Genomic DNA, 25,305 nt, shown 5'->3' with positions numbered 1-25,305 from the left:
TAAGTGCTACCTCCTTTTTTTCCCAGTTAGGAAATGCAGAATTAAAAAAAGATTTTTTTATTTTTTCTTTTTAGTTATACATGACAGTAGAATGTATTTTGACATATCATACATACATAGAGTATAACTTCCCATTTTTGTGGTTGTACATGATGTGGAGTTACACTGATTGTGTATTCATATATGAACATAGGAAAGTTATGTCCGAATCATTCTACTGTCTTTCCTGTTCCCATCCTCCCTCTATTCCACCCATTCCTCCTTGTGTTATCTGGTGAACTTTAACTACCCCCCAACCCCCAACCTGAGTATTATGAGTCAGCATCTGCATATCCAAGAGAACATTAGGCCTTTTGTTTTACAGGATTGGTTTATTTCACTTAGCATGATACTCTCCAGTTCCATCCATTTACTGGCAAATGCCATAAAGAAATACAGAATTTGAAGTAATCTCCTAGCTTGTAAGCACACTGAGATGCACTATCCCTTTTCTAAAAAAAAAAAAAAAAAAGAGTTAATATGTCAAGAAACCAACCCTATCAAAGTGGGTTTAATATTACCTTTTCCTGTGTGCTTGATCTAATTATTTTGGTTGTTAATATGGTGATAATTGAAAGTCTAGATAAATTCAAAATACTATAGTTACTGATTTATTGACCTTGATTTATACCAGCATGTTTATGTAAAAATAGAGATGGCACCATCACAAAACTTAACGAGTCAGTTCTAACATTTTGATTTGTTTTCTTTCCTGTGACCTCCTTCCCTGTTGTCCTGAACCAGAGCAAAAGGATACTTCATCTTGCATTTGCTGTAGTACTGAGGTTATTGGAGTTTATAAGTACATCTTGGTGTCTGTTTCTTGAAAAGGAATTAAGTCCTGATAGGTGACTGTGAAGATCAACCTGGGAGAATAGAGGTAAATATGCTTCAGATTTTGCACAGAAATGAATAATTTGTATAATCAGATGACCTCACAGTTGTGATTTTAGGAATTTATTCTTTATTATGTCTTAATGATGTAAGACTACTCTCAATCTTGAAACTTCTGAAGTGTTAGAGATAGAGGTGGTCTAGGTGAGATGTTACAGTAATGGTTTATATGTTTAACATATAAATTTTTAACATGTTCCTTGGATAAATGTCTTCAGATCCTTTTCCCGTTTTTAGTTGAGTTGTTTTCTTCTCTATGTATTCAAAGATGATTTGTTTGTTTAGCTCAGTCAGTGATGTTACAGCTAAAAATCTAACATTAGCAAAACAAGAAGCAGTCTCCATCTAACAAAGAAAACAGAAATGTTTCTTATTATTTTATATTGTGCCAAATATTTGGCTTTAACACATTTCTACATGTAAAAGCAAAAGTTGTTTTGAGGTTCCTCAAAATTGCATTATAGAAAAATTTAATATATTATAAGTACTTAATTTGACATTCAACAAAGTGATCATTAATTTCTATTATGGAAAGACTCAAAGATGAATCTGACAAAAATTGAAAGAAATAATATTATCAAATAATGTAAAATTGCTACACATATCTTATATTTTCCCAAACTTATACCATACTATTTTAAAATTATTTTTATTACATTTATATAAAAATACAGTATTTCATCAAAATTACTTGTATAGCAACATCAAAGTTTCTCTCTTTGTTTTACTTTCCTGATTTGCCTGTGGGGAAAACCAATCAAAAAGGCATGAGAATCCCATTCATTGACAGGTTCGATTTTTCATTGAAAATTAATAATTAATAAAGTCTATGATTAATCACTTCTACTTTCATCACAGATAAGTTTTAGTTGACTTAACGGAATAGAAAAATCCATACTGAAAGAACAAAATTGAGTTTCTTTTTTTTAAAAAAAATTTATTTGTTATTTTTAGATATACATAACAGTAGAGTCTATTTTGACATATTATACCTACTTGAAAGGGAGGGAGAGGGAAGAATAAAAGTATATTGGATTAGACAAAGGGGAATGAAGGGAAGGGAGAGGGATAGGAATAAGAAAGACAGTAAAATGAATTGGACATAATTTTCCTATATTCATATATGAATAAATGACCAGTGAAAGTCCATATCACATACAACTGAAAAAATCCAGTTTCTTGACATCCAAAGTTAGGACCAGATAGATCTTCACTGCAATGGCCCATTGAAGGGTAGAGACTTTGAGATCTGGTTGAGTCTTGACATCATTCTCATCCCTTTCCAACTCTGATCCTCCGTCTTTGCAGGTGATGTAAACCATATTTTATGGCCACTAAAAATAGGACAGAAGTGACTGAATTTGTCTTATTGGGCTTGTCCAGCAGGCCAGAAATGCAGCCAGTTATTTTTGGAATAGTCCTTGCCATGTACCTGGTTGCAGTTATGGGCAATGCCCTTCTAGTAACTGTTGCTTGCTCAGATCCCAAACTTCATACTCCCATGTATTTCCTTCTCAGCCAGCTTTCCTTTATTGACATATTTCTGACAACCATCACTGTTCCTCAGATGCTTGTGCACACACTATCCACGAATCGAATCATTTCCTACAATTGCTGTATGATCCAGCTGTTCTTCTTTATGGCTGTGGGCAGCATGGAAGGCCACTTGCTGGCTGCGATGGCATATGACCGCTGTGTTGCCATCTGTGACCCCTTAAGATACTCTGCCATTGTCAGCCATCGCCTCTGTCTGCGCATAACATTGACCTCCTGGGTGATTGTCAGCCTTAACAGTCTTCTTTACAGTGTGTTAGTCACACACTTAACCTTCTGTGGCAACCAGGTCACCCACTTCTTCTGTGACATAACTCCCCTGCTGCAGCTCTCCTGCACTCGGCCAGTGGTCAATGAAATGCTAATATTCACAGAGGGTGTAGCTGTTGTGGTCAGCCCCTTCTTCTTTATTTTGGGTTCCTATGCCCGCATTGGCATTGCCATAGCCCACATGCACTCAATTGCTGCCCTGCGCAAAGCTCTGTCAACCTGTAGCTCCCACATTTTGGTTGTGTTGCTCTTGTATGGCTCTGTGATCCGCATGTACCTCCGGCCGTCCTCCAGCTATGACTTGGATCAGGATCGTCAGGTTGCCATCTTCTACACAGTGGTCACCCCTATGCTAAATCCACTAATCTACAGCCTCAGAAACCAGGAAGTTAAAGGAGCTCTGAGAAGACTTTTTAGGAAACTCTGGATCTCAGGAAACTTCCAGCCTGGTTCCCAGGCAAATAGAGAATGGAAACATGAATCCTGAGACCAGAGAGTTATGATCTAACCTGAACATGTTTCAGAGAGATGGGTTGTACCCCTAATAACCATATGAACTACCTTCCTATGGAATAATCTTCACTGTTGACCCCCTTGGTTGGATTATGGAAGAAGTGAGTTCATGAATAAATGTTTCTGGTCCCTATTAACTGATTTAGAATATCATCGGATTGGAAATGAGAAGATACTTAAAAGTCACTAAACCTAAGGGGATGGGAAATACTGGGGAATGATATTAACCATATTATAATGTTAAATTTTGTGCACTTATGAAATGTAACAACAAATCCTACAGTATGGACAACTGTAATACATCAATAAAAATGTGGAAAAATGCACTAAATATTCTCTAAGCCTGAATGTCTCATATTTCAGGAATAATATGTAACACAGAGAACTACTAAGCAAATGAAAACAATCACATGGCTTGCAGAACTTTGATCATTTTAGTGATGGTTTGTCATGCACTGAATCTAATTTCAACAACCTCTTGACTTACGATAATAACAAAAATCAGATCAATGCTTATAGGTCCTCTCAATATTCTACACATAGATTGATTTAATCACAAAATTTCTGTGTTTGAGAGCTGCAAAGATGTCTCACTATGAGACATATCACATGTTTGGGGTGAATGAAAGTTTATATTAAGGTACCCCTTTCCTCAATGTGATTCAAATTATATTTTTAAATTCACAATACTTGTAATCTCACTATATTAAGAATACTGTTAATGGGATCTATTACCTGAGATGAATTATACTTTCAGTTATGTCCCTCATTACCATGTGATTAACCATCAGCCTATCACAATGAAAATGGCAATAAAGGTTGTTTATAATATTTTTTTCTATTTCCAATAGTGTTGCAATAAATAATGTTATTAAATGTCATTTTGTAAGATAGCATATGTGTCTGTAGGATAAATTCATAGAAATAGAATCAGAATCTATAGTCATGATTTTGATGGAGGGTCAAATTGTGGAAAACTACAATGATGATGATGTCTATTTTTACATGTACTTTAAAAGATTTTCTGTCAAAAGAAGATTATAAAAATGGGCACTGCAATGTTTGGAGAGGACATGGCTAGGGCATTTGAGGAATAGAGAAAATTCAAGACCATGGGCAGCCTGGGAAGGATATGGGTTTGTGAATTATTGAGGATCTAGAGTATATAAGCATTTTCTGACATAATGGAAAGTTTCAATTGTATTCTCAGGGCAATAGTACACCCAAGAAAAAATTTCAGCAAAGAAATGACTGACAAATTTAAGTAATTTATAGTTTACTGAGTAGAGATCAGATTGGAGGAATAGAAGGAATTTACCTCAACATTGTAAAGGCAAACTCAAGGCCAACATCATAGTGAATGGAAAAAAAAATAGAACACATTTCCTCTAAAAACAAAAAACAAGACAAAGATGTCCACTCTCATCTCTCCTATTAAACATGGTTCTTGAAACTCTAGCTAGAACAATCAGGAAAGAGAAGGAAATTAAAGAGATATAAATAGGAAACTAGGAGCTCAAATTGTCTGCTTGCTGCTAGTATCATCCTATATCTAGAAGAATAAAAGACACAAAAACCTCCACCTGAAGACTTCTAGAGCTAATGAACAAATTGAACAAAGAAAGGGGATATAAGATACACATAGATAAATCAATTGCTTTCCTGTACTCCAATAATCAATCTACTGAAAATAAATTGGGAAAACTATTCCATTCATAATAATCTCAAAAAATAAAATAATTTGGAATTACTCTAACCAAAGACATGAAAAACTTCTGTATAACAGTGAAGAAAGAAATTGAAGAAGACCTTATAAAATGGATAGATCTCCCATGTTCTTGAATAGACAGAATTAATATTTTCAAAATGACATACTATCAAAAGTTTTATACAGATTCAAAATACCAATGGCATTTTTCACAAATAGAAAAAGCAGTCCTAAAATTCATTTGGAAGAATAAAAGACCCATGGCAGTATGTAAAAAAGTGGATGTGTAACCGATGTGATTCTGCAATCTGTATATGGGGTAAAAATGGGAGTTCATAATCCACTTGAATCAAAGGTATGAAATATGATATGTCAAGAGCTTTGTAATGTTTTGAACAAATAATAATAATAATAATAATAATAATAATAATAAAAGAATAAAAGACACAGAATAGTCAATACAATACTGATCAAGAAGAAGATGCTGGAAGCATCACAATACTTGCTCTCAAATTATACTACAGAGCTATAATAACCAAAACAGCATGGTATTGGCACCAAAACAGACATGAAGACTAAGAGAAGACAGCTACCCACATAATTACAGTTTTAACTGACCCACATAGTTACAGTTATCTGATTCTGAACAAAGATTCAAAAACATACGTTGGAGAAAAGATTTTTTTTTAACAAAAGGTGCTGGGAATATTGGTTATCCATATGTAGTGGATGAAACTAGATTCCAATCTTTCAACCTACACAAAAGTCAACTCAAATTGGATCAAAGACATGGGAATTAGAGCAGAAACTCTGCAACTGCTAGAGGAAAACAGACTCAACATTTCCACATATTGGCATATGCATTGTAATAGTTAATTTGAATTGTCAAACTTGATTGGATTAATAGATACAAGAGATCAGGAGGCTTATGGGTGTGTCAATGAGGGTGTGTCTAGGAATGATTGGCATGTGGAATAGCCAACTGAAATGGAGACCCTCCCTAAACATGTGCAACGCTGTCCAATAGGATGATGGCTTGAATGGAATAAAATTTGAAAGAATAAGGAAGCAGCAGAAGATGGAAGCTCAGTTCTTGGTGAATGGGTTCTTGATTGCTGCTGCGATTGTCTGAGGATATAGGACTCTCACTTACTCACTCTTCCAAAGCAGAATCTACCAGTGATTCTCCAGAAGCCTTCAGTCTCAGACTAAGGTAGCACTGTTGGTCCCTCTTGTTCTTGGGTTTCAGTCTCTTGGACTGTGCAGCTACTGATTCTTCCAGCTCTCCAGCCTACAGACAGCCATTGTCGACTATCCAGCTAACTGGTCATGTAAGCCAACCTGATAAATCTCCTTTTTATAATTATACTTCCTGTTGATTCTGTTCCTATAGAGAACCCTGACTAATACTAACACCAACTCTCTTAACAAAACCCCTAAAGCTCAAGAAATAAAACCAAGAATTAGTAAGTGGGACAGAATCACATTTAAAAGCTTCTGCACAGCAAAGGAAACCAGAGCACAAAGGGGGAGCCTACAGAATGGGAGATTATCTTTGCCAGGTAATCCTCCAGTAGGAGATTAATATCCAGAATATATATTAAAAAAAACTTAACACCAAAAAAAAAAAAAAAAAAAACCAAACAAAAAATTCCCAAATAATGCAGTCAGTAAATGGGCAAAAGAACTAAACAGGCATTTTTCAAAAGAAGAAATACAAATGGCCAAAAAAAAATGAAAAAAAAAATGTTTAACATTTCTAAAAATCAGGGAAATTGAAATCAAATTTACATTGAGATTTTAATCTCTCTTTAGCTAGAATAGCTAGAATAGCAATCATCAAAAAATACAAATGATAATCCCCTCTCCCATTTAGGGACTGTGTGAATTTATACATTTCTAGATTTTTAAATAATTTGCTCCATGACCCTTCAAACCCTTCAGCTCCCAATATTGTTATCACTCTTGCTTGGTGAGTGTTTATGTGGACTAAAGTTGAGTGAGAACGTATATACTAGTATATGCCCTATTGGTATGCGGTTTTCTTTCTTATATGTCAGCCTCACTATCCAAAAGAACCCCCCAAACTACAAGCCCATGACTCTGAGCTTTTGTTCCTCTGATTGATGTAGAGTAACTTTCAGAAAGCTCTCTGATGTTCTTGAGAATCTATTCTTATTCTTTTTTAAATTGTTTTATTTATTCTTTTTAGTTATACAAGAGAGTAGAGTCTATTTTGAAGATAGTGCATTATGAGTGTCATGTTCTCTTTACCAACCAAAGAACATTTTGTTCATTTTCAAATGGAGAAATGAATAAAAGAATCACTTTATTTAAAAAAAATCAAAAAAATTGTGATTAAATTAATCTATGTGTAGAATATTGATTCTAATTTTTGGTAAACATATCATCATGTTCTCTTTACATATTATTTTGTGATTGTTCACATGGATAAGTCTATGACCAACTGACTCAACACAGAAAGATGGAGGAATGATCAGATAAAAGTATTAGAAATATGACAAGAAAAACATTAGTGAAAAATCAGTGGCATACAAACTGAATTAGGAACCAAGAGGCGATTAAGAGGTTTTTTGGTTGATGCTAGACAGGCACTTATAAAGAATTCTTTATTGTTCCTAGTGTTCTGATGACTTGAATAAAAATGATACGCTTTGAGATAAGAGAATACAGGATGTAGAATTTGAAAGAGACTGTACATATTTTTTCCGCATTACAGAAAAATTCTTAAAGAAAGAATGTTGGAAAATTGAAAATGTTGAGTGAATTGGTTGAATGAAAGAATTTTATTAGTGGGGAAAAACTTTTGGGTGTATTGTAAGACATGTCACTAGATATTTTATGATCTTGACATAGATTTATTCCTTTAATACCAAAATTAGATTCTGATTTGGAAATAGAAAAATATTACAAACAAATGCAGAAAACTTGTGATTAAGCCCCCCCCCCGCCCCGCCCCCGCTTCTTCTGTGACTTCTCTACTTAAGCTGTCTAGGTCAGATCAGCTAGTTATCCTCAGCATAGAATTGATAGTCAAAACTGTGCCATTTTGATATTTCGTTCTCTTATCCCACATTGGGGACACCATCCTGAGAAGACCCTTAATCGAAGGGATCTACAAAACCTTGTCCACATGTGGCTTCCACATCTCTGTGGTTTCACTGTACTATGGAACAGTTATTTGGCTATATTTCTTTGCTCTCATCCAATAATGCCAGTGACCATATGTCATTGTGTCTGTGTTGTACTCTCTGGTCACCCCCATGGTGAATCCTTTTATTCACACTCTGAGGAATTGATATGAAAGTAGCTCTGAGTAACTTTCTCAGTAGAGGAATATTTTCAGCATGATGGGGATTTTGTTTCCTATTATGGATATTAGACTTCTCAGTCCCTTACATGCATCATTTTCTCTCTGAATTTCTATTTCTTGGTAAATCCTGATGTGGGAGTCTTTATTCAGCCTTGTTTCAATTTGAATTTAGTTTTTGTCTCATTTAATTTTCTTGTGGATCTTAGAGTCTCAGGAAAGGTTTTCACAAACATGTCTGCACATTTTTACTTTTCACTTGGTATCCTTTTTTATGGGCCAGGCTATATGGGCAATGACCAAACAGACTCCATTTTACCCTGAGACTCCATATCATGTAAGAAATGCTCCTCCCATGGGAAAGGCCCGCCTCTGTACTCATTAATAATTACCTAGTATAACATACTTGCAACACAAAATAGCAATTTTTATACAATGTAAAATTGTTCTCTTTGGTTTCCATTTTTCTGGGGCAATGTACCTTGTCAGAGATTGATTGTCTAGACGTTAGTAACCATTCTCTAACGTGTATTGAACGAGGGTCATTTTGATCCCCTTCCCTTCTGCTTGCTTGCTGCTATGCCAACCTGGAAAATGTGTGGGAAATACCAGTGTACCCATTGCATTGTCTCGCTAACTGCCCAATCCAGCTTCTGTACCTGCTTGCTTATAGCTACGTCAACCCAGATTTGGTTTTAGCCTTTAAATATCCTAAAATGCTCAGGCTTGTGGCTTTTCCTTGCAAAGACAGTTATGGGTCCTGTGGGGAGTAGTCACCAGCTGGCTGGCTAAATAACTCTTCAATTTGGACAAAATTGGGACTTGGTGTGTTTTCTCAGCAACCTGCCCCACAACACCTTGTCTTACCAACATTGGAATTTTCATGTAGTCAAAGCCATTATTCTTTTAAAAATATTGCATGGTTTTCTTTTTATAGCAAAGTTTTTTGACTCTTACAAGATAACACATTTAATTACAAATTTTTTTGTGAATAGTATGTATAAATTTATTTTTATTTAAAATTGATACATAAAGTTGTACATATTTACAGGTACTCTCATTCTTTTTTGTATTTATTAGTTCCTTGTACATATTACATAATGTTTAAATGCAGGTAGGCATATCTATTTTCTCAAATATTTAAAATTTATCCTGATAAAAACATTCCAAATCCTTTCTTGTAGGTTTTTTTGTGTTTTGAATTATGCAGTATGGTATGACTATCTTTAGTCAAGCTACAGTGCAATAAAACACAGAACTTATGTAACTAACTTATGATTCATTAATCCACTTTTCTCCTTCCCTCTTCTCCCATATTTTTATCATCTATTTATAATTTCTTACTCAATATCCAATTATTAAGTTATTTTACTAGAGAAATGGTAACCAGGTACATAACCTTTTTTTTTTCCCAAAAAGAGATGACATGGTCATAAATGTAAGTGAGACGGATCGATGCAAAAAGCCATGGTAATTTTTCAAACAAAATAAATAGGTACAGGACAAAAGTGTGAACAGAAACCTGGTTGGAGCACTCAAGGATCTAGAAAGTTAAACTGGGTGTGAGATACAGTATCAATAGTAGAGATTTTGAAAAGACCTACCAGGTGATGTGGTAATTATGAGAAATCTGAAATGGGGGGTTCAGCTTCTGAAGGTGTGGGCTGAAGAATGGGTTGGCAGGATGTGAGGAAGTGTAGGCCACCTAAATTGAGTTCAATCAGTTCTTCAGGGGAGTTTAATCCACCTGTAATTTGTTACAAACGAAAAAAAGGTACCTTCCTGCACCCAATATGTTATGTGCAACAGATCTGGTCATTTGTATTCTCAGGAAAATAATGGGATTGTAGAATATGCATTTATTTCATTTAACTATTACTGCTGCATTATTCTACAAAATAGATACACTAAGAAGCCTGTCTGAAAAAGTTACATACAAAATCATTATAACTGACAATAACATCATAGAAAATGCAAAATAATCAAGATAATAAAATGATCAGTGAATGCCAAGACTTTAGTGTATGGGATGGGAGGGATGAATAGGCAGAGCAAAGAGGATGTTAGGGTAGAAAATCTATTCTGTCTGATGGTGTAGCAGTGGGTATATGTCACTATGCGTTAGTCAAAAACAAAGCTGAAACAACCAACCAAGGGGAAAGTAACTACAACTGTACAGTCCCAAGCATGAATCCTAATGTAAGCTATAGATTTTAGTTAATAATGTAACAATTTTGGTTCAATTGTAACAAATGTGTTACAACAAAGCAAGATGTCAATAGAAGGGGGAAAGATATCAACAGAGGAACTGGGGCTAGGGGTTAGGAAAAGAGCTGTATGAACAATTTCTGTTCAATTTTTCCATAAATTTAAAGCATATCTTAAAAATATTTTTTTTAAAAAAATTATACTATTTTAAACCTGTATCCTCCGAGTTCCTACTACTTTACCTCTTAAACAAGTGGTATTGATAAGGAGATTTTTAAAAATGTTCTGCAAGTATGATGAATGACAAATTAAATGTCATTGTACTTTTATTTTCTACTTCACTGATTGTCAATGCTATGAAGCATCTGACTCTATGTTTGCTGGCTATTTTGGACAGAGATATCTGGCTATTCACTCAAATTTCACCATTTGTGAAGTTTCACTAGGAGAGAGCTTCTACATTTTCAATTAGTCTAGGTCTCAGTGACATTGTTCCTAGTGGAAGAAAATGTGTGTTATTTCCTGGTCAAGATTTTTAAAAACAAACAAACAACAACAACAAAAAAGATTTTGAAAAACAAATGGATCTACTTATCTATTGGAGGGAAGCAGATTATCCTCATTGCTTAGAGATAATGGAGCCTGGTTCCTGAATTTCCACATGATGAAAATTCATCTACCCACCAGGAGATCTACCCTTTACCATTACAGCAGCCATCATTACCCTTTTTACTACAAAATTCCTTCATGTGAAATAAATGATCTTATCTTTCTCTTGCTTTTCTATTAGGTGGTTTGTCTTTTACTTATTGTATTGTAGACAGTCTTCATATAATGTGGATATTAATCCTTTGCCCTTTCTATATAATGCAAATGTCTCCCATTATTTTGATATTGTTACTTTAAAATATATAACAATGTCTCAATTTTAATGTGCTTAAAGTAATTAATTCATCTATTTAGTTGTTCTTGATTTTAATGGGATCCGTTGAGGAAATCACTTTGCAATAGCCACCATTGTGTTTTCTAGACACTAAGGAAGAGACATGGCATCAGGAAGAGCACAATCTGATAAAAATGAACTTCTTTTCAAGAAAATGCCTTTCATTTGCTTATAGTAGACATATCCCAGTGAAATCCCTTCTAGCACAACTCCATATTAACCCCAATTCAACACACACAATGCTTTATGAACAATTTAGTTGTGCAAGATATTGTCAGAGTCTAGGGGATATTTGTGTCTATGGAAAATAGGAGTCAATTGAGCCCCTTGAATAAAACACATGCACTCAGCCTAATAAATACTGTGACAAGAAAGTGAGCCAGATTTCATAAGTTAGCATATCACTACAGATATGTTTTGATAATTATTCAACATTACCCATTTATGATAGCACTTGAACAGTCCCATCCCTGGATAGAATTTTAGAGTAGCTTTGCCCAGTTAATCATGTCATTGTTTCAACCAAATATCTCTGAAGTATTAAAAATAAAAATATAGGACATCTCGTCTTATGTACCTAATGAGAGTTAGTTGTATTTTCACGTGAAATTTTAAATCTTTCCTTCTAGGCCTTAAAAATCCTTAAAATACATGCAGTTGATTATTGTTAGTGTAATGTGAAGTATAAAGTCATTTAATCATTTTAAATGTTAATAATGAAGTATTTAAAATTATTTTTATAGTTTATTCTTTCCTCACTCCTCTGATATGCTAACTGCAACATATCTGATTTTTGTAGATGTATCAGTTGTTTCTAATGTAGCTGTTATGTCTACATGGTTCTTATACCATATCCTAATTTGTTAATATGCATTATTACCCTATTAAAAACTTTTAATTTATGATAACTTCTCTTATGAGGCAAGATGACTGAAAAGTAATGTAGACTCGACTGTATGACTCATCCTTTCTACTGCTGGCTATAAAGAAATAAAAAACTGAGTGCTTGTGCTGAATACATTGAATACATGAAATGGTTTTTAGAAGCATTGCTTCTTTTTATTTTGTAAGGGGGGGAGAGAGAGAGAGAAAGAGAGAGAGAGAGAGAGAGAGAGAGAGAGAGAGAGAGAGAGAGAGAGAGAGAGAGAGAGAATATGAATCTTTTTTGTAGATGGACACAACACAATGCCTTTATTTTTATGTGGTGCTGAGAATTGAACCCGGGTCCTGCCTGTGCTAGGCGAGCGCTCTACCGTTGAGCCACAATCCCAGCCCCTACAAGCATTGTTATAGATAAATAGAATTGCATAAATACTTATACATGCAAGCATATGAGAGAAATTAAACTTTTATTTCATGGAATAATTTGAGAAGGATTGGCATTGGTTCTTCTTAAATGATCTGTTAGAACTTCATGAGAATCCTGGGCTTTTCTTTTTTAGAAGACTTTTTGTTACTGCTTTAGTGTTGTTGCTTGTTACTGGTTTGTTTAGGTTTTCACCCCAAGTTCAGGCATGGGGTGCCCTGGCACCTGGGGTGAAGAGGAGCTGCTGGGCACAAGAGGGCAGAGCTCAGGGATGTGTTCAGGGCTGAGGTCTGCTGTAGAGGGCAAGCTGGGACATGGTGGTAGCTATGTTCTCTGTTCTCCCACTCATCCCTCCCTGTGCCAGATGCTGAGTGTGGCGGAGCCCTCCGCAGATGCATGCAGATTCCCAGGCGTGGCTCTCTCTGAACAAGGTTGTGGCGGTGGCTTCAGGGATCAGATGTTTGAGCCATCTCTTGGCCCTGCCCTCTCTGGCAGCTGTGCTCTATCAATGCACCTACAAAGGTGCAGAGTTGCATGTTGCTTTCTGTCTTTGCCCCTCCTAGTGGAGACTCACAGAGGGAGGGAGGCAGTGGAGGTGCATTCTGATTCCCGGGAGTGGCTCTCGCTGTCAGAGGTAGTTGCAATGACTGCCAGCATCCGAGGTGTGCGCTTCTCTGTAACCTCAGCCCTCTCTAGAAGAGGTTCTGGGGTTGGAGGAGGCCCTCAGTAGATGTGTGAAGCTTCCAAAGCCTGACCCTCCCTACCAGAGGCTCTCACTTTGGCTGTGTTGGTGATGCATGCCACAATCCTTCCTTCCTTCCTTCCTTCCTTTTTCTTTAAATGAAGCTAAATAACTTTTATTTATTTTTTTTCTTTCCACATTTTTATTGGTGCATTATAGTTGTACATAATGATGGAATTTGTTGTTATATATTCATACATGCACACAATATAACAATGTAATTTGGCAAATATCACTTGGATGCCACTCTCTTGGCACAACCTCTTTGGCAGATGTGCTTGATGGAGGTGCAGGGGTGCATGACATGTCTCAGGCTTCACTTTTCTTGGCTTAGACCACAGGCAGCCCACTTTCATCTTACTAAGTCAGCCTGCCTCAGAGGCATCCTCAATGATATTAACTAGTGTTCAACCCAGGACTTTAAACATTCCAGCATATTGTCTTCTGACCCCAAAGGAAGAACTTGTAGGACTCAACAGAGAGATTTTGGACATGTTATTATCCACTTCTAGGGATACCCTCCCATCACCTCTCAGGAGGAAACAGCTAGTCCAAATTTCAAATTTGGTTTTGTAATTTATTCCCATATGTATTTGTTTATCTCTGAAACATATATTTATATTTCATATGTCTATGACCATGACTTTACTTGCTTGGGGCTATCATAAAATTAGATGATGGTCTAGTTGGCTTAGACAAAGACAATAAAGAATTATTTTTCCACTGTTCATGAGGCTATAAACACATGATCAATGTTTCAACTCATTTGGTTTCTTGTTGAGGACCCTCTCTACCTGCCATACCATACCATAAGTTGCCTTCTCATGATGTCTTTCTATCAGAGATATTTCCCTTAATATTATTTAATAATTAGCAACACTGATAGGTAGGGCTTCAATTTATAAATCTATGGGGAGGGAGAGACAAACATTCAGTCTCTAATAATATATTTACATGAAATTTTTTGTTTCTCTGTTCTGCCATATTATTGGAGACTTGCATTTTTCTTCCATTATTATTTTTAAAAATTTATTTAGTATGACATAGAATTGTCATACTACAGTATCTCTTCTGTAAAATTATCACAACTTATTGATTGCTGAACTTTCCTCCACCCCTGCTTTTCTAATAGAATTGTCAATGTTGCTGTGAATCTGCTTATTTGTTTTCAATTGTACATTTTCAGGACATATTTGGGGCTTAAACTGATGTTAGAATGCATGATCCATGGCAATGTAAGTTTTTCAATTCTCAATTATAGTACTACATTGTTTCTATATTAAAATGATTATGACATCCAAATAATACATACTATTGTCTTCAAAGACAATCTTCAAAGCAAATTTTCAATCCATTGATATAAAAAGGATTGTTACTGAGGTTTCAGTATGGCTTTTTTGGTTAATTTTTAGGTTGATCATCTTTGTAGGTAGGGATTAGCTCATTTGAAGTTTGTTTTTCTGAAATCCCTGTTCATCTTATTTGCCAGTTTTTCAATTTTGCTGTGGCTGAAACTTTGAGTGCATTCTATTACTGAATCACAAGCTAAAGCATAGGGCATGTTTTGAATAAAATTCAGAAAGATGAGAGAAACCTGCTGTGGAAGAAGACATAGATGAAGATCATCTAGGTAATGATATTAAGTACCTGGGGAAGTAATAATGTCATTTGTCAATTCAAGGAGATACTTTTCCTCATGCTGTTAAATGAGAAACCAAGCAAAGTCATGAACTTACTGTTTTCTTTTCTAAGGGTGTAGTTGGAATCATTTTGACATAATCATACATGGATAAAATTTAGCTTACTCCATCTCACTCCCCAGTTCCCCAGGTTGCCTTTTCCCTCCACTAATCCTCTTCCTCTTTTCTACTTGTCTACCTTCCACTCAATTATTCATTTATTTATTTGTTTTTGGTACTGGGGATTGAACTCAGGGGCCCTCAGCCACTGAGCCCCATACTCAGTCGTTTTTTGTATTTTATTTAGAGACAGAATTTCCCTGAGTTGCTTAGGGCCTCACTGATTGCTGAGGCTACCTTTGAACTCATGATTTTCCTGTCTCAGCCTTCTGAGCCACTGGGATTACACGTGTGCACCACCGCACCTGGCTTCATTCATTTATTTTTAATTAGTACTTTTTGCACATACATAAAGGTGGAATTCACTGGCATATTTATGCATAATATAATTTTGTCAAATTAATTCCACATTTTCTTCCATTTCTAAGACCTTCTCCCTCCCCCTCAATCTCCTTCTACTCCACTGACCTATCCTGTCTTTATGATATTAAACACCCCCTGCTTTGTTACACTCTTGCTTCTACATATAAGAGAAAATATTCAATTCTTGATTTTCTGCATCTGGCTTATTTTAGTTAGCATGATATTCTCTAGTTCCACTCATTTACCTGCAAATGCCATAATTTTGTTTTTCTCGATGGCTAAGTAAAACTCTCTTGTGTATATGTACCATATCTTATTCATCACATAGGCTAGATCTATATTTTGGCTCTTGTGAGTTGCACTGCTATAAACATTGATGTGGCTGTATCTCTATAGAATGCTGATTTAAGTTCCTTTGAATAAATGCCAAGGTGTGGGATAGCTGAGTCATATGGTGGTTCCATTGCTAGCTTTTTGAGGAATCTCCAAAATGCTTTCCAGGATGGTTTTACTAGTTTGCAGTCCCATCAACAATTTTCCCCCACATCCTTACCAGCATTTCTTATTATTTGTATTCTTCTAATTGTCATTCTGATTGCATTGAGATGAAATCTCAGTGTGGTTTTTATTTATAGTTTCTTGATTGTGGGGGATATTGAATATTTTTCCTATACTTGTTGGCTGCTTGTGTTCCATCTTTTGAGCAATGTCTGTTTAGTCCATTTGTCCATTTCTTGATATGTTATTATCATTTTTTTGGGGGGGTTAAACTTTTTGAATTTTTTTAATATATTCTGAATATTATCCTCTGTCAGAGGATTCTTTTGTCAACACCATAAGCTCTGTCTTCAATCTCTTTATCATTTCCTTTGTTATGCAGAAGGATTTTAATTTTATGCTGACCCCATTTATTGATTCTTGTATTTGCTTTCAAGGTCTTGTTAAGGAAGTTGGTCCCTGCATCAAAAAGTTGGAGTATTGACCTTAGGTTTTCTTCTAGTAGTTGCAGAGTTTCTGGTTTTAATCCTAGGTTTTCTGAGTCATTGATCAACTTTGATTTGACTTTTGTGCAGGGTTAGGGACAGGGATCTAGTTTCATTCTTCCACATGTGAAATCCCATTGTCCAGCAATATTTGTTGAAAGGCTGTCTTTCCTGCGACATATATTTTTGGCATCTTTGTTAAGTATCAGATGACTGTCACTATGTGAGTTGTCTCTGTCTTCTGTTCCATTGGTTTTAATGTCTGTATTAATGACAATACAATGCTGTTTTTATTACTATAGCTCTGTAGTATAATCTGTGATGCCTCCAGGATCATTCTTTTTATTCAAGATTTAATTTGTTATTCTGGATCTTTTATTCCTCCAAATGAATTTTAGGACTGTTTTTTTCCCTATTTCTGTGAAGGAAGTCACTGATATTTTGATGGAGATGACATTAACTCTGTATAGCATTTTGACAATATTAATTCTGCTAACCCAAGAACTTGGAAGTTTTTCCATCTTCCAAGTTCTTCTTTAATTTATTTATCCAGTATTCTGTAGTTTTCATTATAGAGGTCTTTGACTTCCTTGGTTAAATTCATTCCCAAGTCTTTTATTATATTTTTGGTGTTATTGTAAATGGGACAGTTTTCCTGATCTCCTTCTCAGCAGAATTACTATTGGAGTAGAGAAAAGCTATTGATTTATGAATGTTCATCATTTATTCTTCTACTTTACTGAAATTATTTATCAGCTCTAGAAGTCTTCTGGTGGAGTTATTTGGATTTTCTAGATAGAGGAAAGTTCCATCAGCAAACGATAATTTGACTTCTTTTCATAGTTGTATCATTTTAATTTCCTTTGCTTGTATGATTGCTCTGATGAGAGTTTCAAAAACTACATTGAAGAGGAGTGGTGAGTTGGACATCAGACCTAGTTGTCAGACTGGCTACTGGAATCTTTGTAGAGCTCATATGGGATGCCAGCACCAAGATGGGCTCTCTCCTCACTATGGCCACCCAGTGCCACCCAGCACTGTCCTCTCTGTGCTGTTTCAATCACGTTGGCCCAGGCATACTCTGGACCCTACAATCAGCAACTGCTGGGTCAGGCTGGTGTCTTCCTATGGTTTCCTAATCTCACAAATCTGCTCACTGTCACATGGTTATTCAAAACTGGTTCCTGCACAGGAACTCTGACTGCTGTGGACAATCTGCCCTTCAGGGAGTGAATTGAAATACTCTTCACCCAACTTCTCCCACCATCTCTGTATCAGTTCACATCAAACCCCCTCTCTATTCCACAGGTTCTCCCAAGTCAATTTTATTCACCAAGGTTTTCTCTCTCTCTCTGTGCTTCCCATCCCCTCAGTGGTGGGAAGTGCATCTGTAACGTACTGTTCCTATGTTATGATCAAAGTTTCTACCTTTCTGTGTCTCTGAGATTATTTTGCTGTCCAACATTAGATTTCAGTTCATTCTCTTGTTTGCCCACCTTGCTGAGGAGCAGTTTTCCCACTTTTAATTTCTTGAGCTACAGAACTGCTGTGGAACTGTTCCTCTAATCTGCCATCTCATGAACTTTTTTTTTTATATATTCTTTAATGTCAGAAAAGAGGGAGGTGTCAATGATATTGTTGTGTTTGAGATAAAAGTTTTTTGTCTACCTGTGACTTCTACAAAACAGACAAATTAACTGGAGTATTATCATAAGGGAAACAGATGATCAACCATGATTGACAGGAGCTAGAAACCATTCTGGAAGTTTAAATATCTTATAGGACATTTCTACTTGAATAGCAGTTCTCAGTAAAACTTGAATTTAACATAAATAGAAAAAAATTAACAACATCTACAAATATTCAAACATCTTCACATGAACAATGAATGCATGATATTCATTTTCTACCATCATTGAAGAAATTCTAGGATGTACAAAATGGATTAGGGATTGATTTTGTAAGTTGGGTGAAAAAATAAGCATTAAAGATTATTTCATGTTATCGTAGGAAATGTGCATGTTCATGGTATCTAGAAATGTACATTTCTTGAATAGACTAGAATAGAATGCTTTTAAGAAAGAGATTGAAATTTATAGAGACTATATTTTATTCATTTTTAATCCATTATTAATAATGATGATATTTAATGTTCTAAATTCTTTTAATCATAGTGATAGTATTTGAGTTTTTCTGAAGTTCTTGAAATAGCATAGGGTCAAAAGCAAGAAACTTTTGTTCTCAATCTCAACCTCCAGCCTGGCTTGTTATAGAATCTTTTCTCTTTTTTTAAAAATTTTTTTTTAAGAGAGAGAGAGAGAGAGAATTTTTAATATTTATTTTTTAGTTTTCGGTGGACACAACATCTTTATTTTATTTTTATGTGGTGCTGAGGATTGAACCCAGCACCCCGAGCATGTCAAATGAGTGCGTTACCGCTTGAGTCACATCCCCAGCCCTTGTTATAGAATCTTAATCATACTTTCTCCAAGGTCAATTGAGATGACAAAAAGAATTATGAATCACCAAGTTCCTAACGCCTGTTTTGTGGTTATTGTCATTATTCCTCCAAGGATGAACTCTTACTCCTGCTTCAGCCTCTGACCCCAAGAGAGCCAAAGACAATGAAGCAATTAGATCTTATTGGTCTCTAATTTAGATCTGGGATGGGGGATTGCCACCCCTCCCCAGGTCCTCCCCATGGTTTGAAAATCAGAGTTCACACTGATTTCTCAGGAGTTGTGAACAAATGTATATCCTATGCGCATTCTAAATGGTTTAGAAAAACCTGTCTCCTTGTTGCAATGGACCATTAAGCTCTTTAGAAATGCCACCTGCTTACTCTATTTTGTGCCTTCCAGAAGAAATGGAAGAACCTTCTTATGACTTGCTGCTGAAGATATCTCTGTTCATCATGTAAGGGACGATGTCATAGCAGATATAGAATTTACATTCAGTAGTACAATCTTCTGGGTTTTATGTCTATGTGTATTTGTCCAGTTTGTACAACTGATGCCTAAACACTACCCCACTCATAGCACACTCTGACAGACAGCTCCATGTAGAGTGATTTATTTTGAATTGAGTGTTGATCCAAAATTTAAGATAACAGGAAAAAACTTCACATAGCATAGTTTATCTCTAAGCTTTGAGAAAGATGTGGGAAAACATACTTCATTTTCTTAACTTTAACCCCATTAGGTTTGTTGGGGTTTCTTCCAAATTGTATCATAAGTCTCTATTATTTTCTTCATCTCTGCTGCCATAATACAGGTACAGGTAGGTATTATTTTGTATTATTATTTTGTACCTGCTATAATTGTACCTGAGCTGCTATAATTACCTCCTACTCAGATTCCTGCTGACACTCTTTCCTTGATATAATATGATCCCTATCTAGCCAGCAAGATTAATCCCTTCTTTATTTAATTCTTTACTTGAGTGTACTACTGTTATAGAATAGATTAAAATTTCTGTGATAGTGTAAAGGGTTTTATATACTCTGACTTCTCAATTCTCCACCTTGTGTATTTCCCAGACTGACTATGGTCTACTATTTTCTGTTTCTTAAATGCTCCGGCTCTGTTGTCTCCATATACTAAACTGGAATTCCCATTTTCATAATCTTCTGGTTATATGTTCTTCTATTACAGACTCCTTTTTAAACAATAATAAAAATTGACTTCCTTTTCACATTAGCCACTGGTAATTTGGCACTCTATCAAAACCATGAATATTTTCCCTCAAATTCCATTCCTAAGAATTCCAGATATATATGCTGTTTGTGAAAAATGATATAAGAACAATGTTTATCATATGCTGAAAATAGAAAAATATTAGAAAAAATCAATATGCCCAACTGAGAGCTAATTACTATTTTCATTGTGATGAACTTGATTGTTACTAACATGGTGATGAGTAACAACCAAAAGTATAATCCATATCAGCTCACAAGGTCACATTAATATAATTTTTAACATAGTGTGCTGGAGGAGATAAGAATTTTATAGATAATTTCAATCAAGTTGTGAGAGTTGTTATGTAAACTTTAGTTAAATTCCCCAAATGAGTTTATGAGTTTATGATAAGGCAGATAGTGAGACACTTCCTTAGCTATCAAATGATAATTTCCTTCACTTTCCCCCACATTTTCTATTGGTACATTATGATTGTATATATTAACAGGATATATCATTACATATTTGTACATGCACACAATATAAGAATAGAATTTAGCCAATATCATTCCCCAACAATTTAAACAAATTTTACAAACATTACAGTTTAAATAAACATTACAAAGAATATGTATTTTAATTTTTAGTATACAGATTATAATCTATTTTCCTATTATTTTGTGTTAGCTTACATGGGTAGGTCCAAGACTAACTGCCCTGAAGGAGTAAAAGAGAGGAATGATAATTTATGCAATGTAGAAAATATTGAAATATAACAAAGATACTGGTTAAGATTCTTTGGTATAGCATCAAAGGATGAATGGATAAAGGATATATAGTATGTTTTAACATGTGTGAATATGCCATAATGAAACCTATTATTATATATAATTAAAATGTGATAATTAAAAAGAATCAAACCTAGGCTAAGAATCATGAAGAAGAATTGTATCATTTGTTTTTGTTTTTGCTAGGCAGACACCAAGAAACTCTGGCAGATTCAAGAAGTGACTGGAAAAGTCAAGTATTTCCCAATGTTATAAAGACTTCAACAGGGTGATTTGGTTTGATTGAGGGAATTCCCAAGGTGGTTAATTTTGGGTTTTCTAGGTGGACAAATAACATGAACAGAAGTTTTATCCTCACCCCTTGAAAATTCCATTAGAAAGAGAGATGGAAAATTAAGAACCTTCAGTGGAAAAGGACTTTCTTAAAAGAAGAACAGATAAACCTATTGCAAGGTGTGTCATTAGATATTTTATGTTATAGACATTGATTCATAACTTAGCATTCATGCCTCAACCTGTCCATATGATACTTCCACCAAGTCTTCAGATCTTAATATCCTGTAGATCCAAAGCAGTCCACTGTGTGCTCTTGATTCAGTCCGTGGAAACAAATCATTAGCCAAAGTGTATTTCAGAGGCATGCGGAAGGCTAAGAGAGGTCAAAAACCACTAGACATCACACCATCTAATAGTCTTTCCATTAGCTGATTACTGACCTGGTCATGCACACTAATTCCCTAATCTCAAATTTCCATACTGAGCTCCTCAAGTGGAACTTGGTGTGATTCGATATTCATTCTGATGTTTCATGGTACCTCAAAAGATGTTCAGTTATTTTATAGGTGGACAAATATCATCCTTTCCCTGACCCTCACTAGCCAATCAGTATGGCAAAAAGCCTGAGAGATTCAGGTTAAAATGCACTTACTGACTAGTTCAAAACCATGATTTTCTTGTATAATATTCCCAAGGACTTCTAATTCTTTCACATTTCCATCTCTTATTTTGTCTCCAGAAAAAGGTAACAAGAAGAGCATGAGGAGGGATAATCAGAGCAGCATATCTGAGTTCCTCCTCCTGGGGCTCCCCATCCAGCCAGAGCAGCAAGGCATGTACTATGCCCTGTTCCTGGGCATGTACCTGACCACGGTGCTGGGGAACCTGCTCATCATCCTGCTCATCAGGCTGGACTCTCGCCTGCACACCCCCATGTACTTCTTCCTCAGCCACTTGGCCCTCACTGACATCTCTTTCTCCTCAGTCACGGCCCCAAAGATGCTCATGAACATGCTGACCCAGACTCAATCCATCTCCTATGCTGGGTGCATTTGCCAGGAATTTTTTTACGTATTGTTTGCAGATCTTGACAGCTTCCTTCTGACCTCAATGGCCTATGACAGGTATGTGGCCATCTGTCACCCACTGCACTATCCCAGAATCATGAGTCAGAACCTCTGCTTTCTGTTAGTAATTGTGTCTTGGGTTTTATCCTCTGCCAATGCCCTTTTCCAAACTCTCCTTCTAGCCCGTCTCTCTTTCCTTAGAAGCAACATTCTTCACCACTTCTTCTGTGACCTCTCTGCCTTACTCAAGCTGTCCAGCTCAGACACCACCATCAATCAGCTAGCTGTCCTTACTGCAGGATCAGCAGTTGTTACCCTCCCCATCATATGCATTCTGGTCTCTTATGGACACATTGGGGCCACCATCCTGAGAAGACCCTCAGTCAAGGGCATCTGCAAGGCCTTGTCCACATGTGGCTCCCATCTCTCTGTGGTTTCAATGTACTATGGAGCCATTATTGCACTATACTTTGTCCCCTCATCTAATAGCACTAATGACAAGGATGTCATTGTGTCTGTGTTGTACACTCTGGTCACCCCCATGCTGAATCCCTTTATCTACAGTCTGAGGAATCGGGATATGAAAGGAGCTCTCAGAAACATCATCAGGAGAGGAACCATTTCAACATGATGAGCATTATCTTCCTTATGAGGTGTATCAGTCTTTTAAAAATTTGTTAGTTTGTAGACTTTTGTGACAGTTTTCTCATTTCTTAAATAATAAGTCATCTTTATCCTAGCTTTATAATTTTATTTTTGTCTTTAATTATATTCCCTTTGAATTAATTTTTGGGTGTAACCTTAATTAGAAATCTAGATTTACTTTTGTTTTTAATAACTTTTTGTATTTTTAATATATTTTTATTTTATATATTTATTTATAAAAATATATATTTTACATGTTTTTACTTTTAATTGACAAATAAAAATGGTACATATTTATAGGGCAACATATGATGTTTTCATACATGATATATATCACGTATACTATCCAAATCAAAGAAAGTGTATCTATCTCCTCAAATATTTATCACTTTCTTGGGATAATTTTTTTGAAATTATTTTTGAAATTATTCAGGACTGTTTCTTCTAGCTTTTTGAAATACATAATATTGTATCATTATCACAGTTACTATGCTGTGCCATAGGACACAAGTTATTTCTCCTACTATAACTTAATATTCATTGAACAATATTTACCCATCCTCTCCCTTTTAGTCTTTCCAGGTGATTATAATTTCATATTCATTTTCCAAAACATTTTTACTAACTGACAGAGGATGGCTTTCTGTCTGTGGAATGCCAGGACAATGGTACCCAGATACAGGCGCATGCCCCAAATGTCAAACATAAACTTGAACGGAGCCCTTGAGGTCTCAGATGTTGTGTGGGTGTGAGGCAAAGTTGTGAGAGGAGAGAGTTTTAAAGTCCTTCCAGGTGGTGATGTAATCATGGGGGATGAAGCCCATTCAGATCAGGGGCTTCAGCGAATCTGGGTCAGGACTGGAGAATGGCTAGAAAGGATGTTAGGAAGTCTAGGCAACCTGAACCGAGTTCAAGTCAGGCATCAGTGTAATTTAATTCACTATATTTTATTATGAAAAGAAAAAAGATATTTCCCTCCTTCAACTATCTAAATGTTCTGGTTTCCATCTGAAATGGTAGTGTGTTGTTTTAGTCTTTGAGAAACTGCCTCTACTCAAGGCAAAGTTACTTAACTTCATTGCTAAACATTCATTACTGTGACAAACATGTTTGTCATGCAAGCATGACAAAAATTGTTATTTACTTTAACTCTAGTATTTGGTATGAAAAAGGCAATTCAAATTTATTAGAAGTTTTTTTTTTTTAACTAGGCATCTAGCACTAAGTTAGCAATATCATAAAACTGGAAATCAGACTACTGTATGTAAAGTCAAGTCCTGAGACCTACAAGCCACTTGAATAATTTTCAAATCCGAGTAATATTTTTACCAATTTTATTGGAAATTTTACTTTAATCTCTACTAAATATTGAAATAACATATAGGCAAAATAACATATATAATATAATTACAGTTTATATACATGTGCCAGGCATATTTTTTCTTATTATTTGGGGATTTTGACGTCTGTAGCATGCTTATATATAGTATGTATTCATATATAGATGATATATGATCACATTTTAAAGAAAAATATTAAAATAAATATTCATTAAAAAATATCTTGGCTAGAAATATCTAGAAAATTAACAATATGTTGAAGTTCCTTTGGTCATTTCTGAATTGTAGTTTCATTCCTTTTGAAGTTACCTGGTATTTTTACTATCTTCTCTGTTCCTTTACTTTTTGTAAGAATTTTAACATTTAAAAAATCTTTCCTACTCTGTAATGCGTGTGTATAAAATAAAAGATTTATTCTATTTTCCTTTATTTTTCTTACTATCCTTGTCAAATTCATTTAAATATTTTCAACTTCCGCTGTGAGACTATAACACATTTATGTCCTCTATTTTTTGGGATCATTTTTTTGATTCACTGTATTGGTATTATGAACATTGATGCTACCAATTTACATGCATTCATACAGTGTGTATATGCAAAGGGTTATGTAAATTATATATACAGAAGAATTACTTGATTGTACTGCAAGGTATATACAAATTATCACTGCTAAATTCTTCTAGAAAATAGTTATACCAAGAAACCTTTCTGAAAAGGCTACACAGGATATGATTACAGCTACATATGACATTCTAGAAAATGCAAAACAAGAATCAGCGATTACCAAGGTTTTGTATGGGAAAGGGCAGGATGAATAAGTAGAACAAAGGGAATTTTTAGGGCCAAAAGTTATTCTGTA

General features: G+C 35.3%; 2 protein-coding genes across 2 annotated transcripts; both read left to right on the top strand.

Moving 5' to 3' along the window:
- Window positions 1–1,952: 1,952 nt before the first annotated feature.
- On the top strand, window positions 1,953–3,726 carry LOC124097329 (olfactory receptor 1M1-like). The gene has a single exon (XM_046451765.2). It carries the CDS (start codon window positions 2,261–2,263, stop codon window positions 3,242–3,244), a length of 984 nt encoding a protein of 327 aa, XP_046307721.1. The 5' UTR covers window positions 1,953–2,260; the 3' UTR covers window positions 3,245–3,726.
- Window positions 3,727–22,153: 18,427 nt separating this feature from the next.
- Window positions 22,154–23,092, top strand: LOC124097384 (olfactory receptor 1J21-like). The gene has a single exon (XM_046451844.1). It carries the CDS (start codon window positions 22,154–22,156, stop codon window positions 23,090–23,092), a length of 939 nt encoding a protein of 312 aa, XP_046307800.1.
- Window positions 23,093–25,305: the final 2,213 nt, after the last annotated feature.

The sequence above is a fragment of the Marmota monax genome, unplaced genomic scaffold, assembly GCF_021218885.2.
Source record: "Marmota monax isolate L192 unplaced genomic scaffold, Marmota_monax_Labrador192_F-V1.1 WCK01_AAM20220418_F8-fsc00020, whole genome shotgun sequence".
Classification (NCBI taxonomy): domain Eukaryota; kingdom Metazoa; phylum Chordata; class Mammalia; order Rodentia; family Sciuridae; genus Marmota; species Marmota monax.
This window is presented reverse-complemented; position numbering and strand designations above follow the sequence as displayed.

What these genes read in the sequence shown, in the direction of transcription:
- LOC124097329 (XM_046451765.2), top strand. Translation starts at nt 2,261, where the DNA reads ATGGCCACTAAAAATAGGACAGAAGTGACTGAATTTGTCTTATTGGGC.
- LOC124097384 (XM_046451844.1), top strand. Translation starts at nt 22,154, where the DNA reads ATGAGGAGGGATAATCAGAGCAGCATATCTGAGTTCCTCCTCCTGGGG.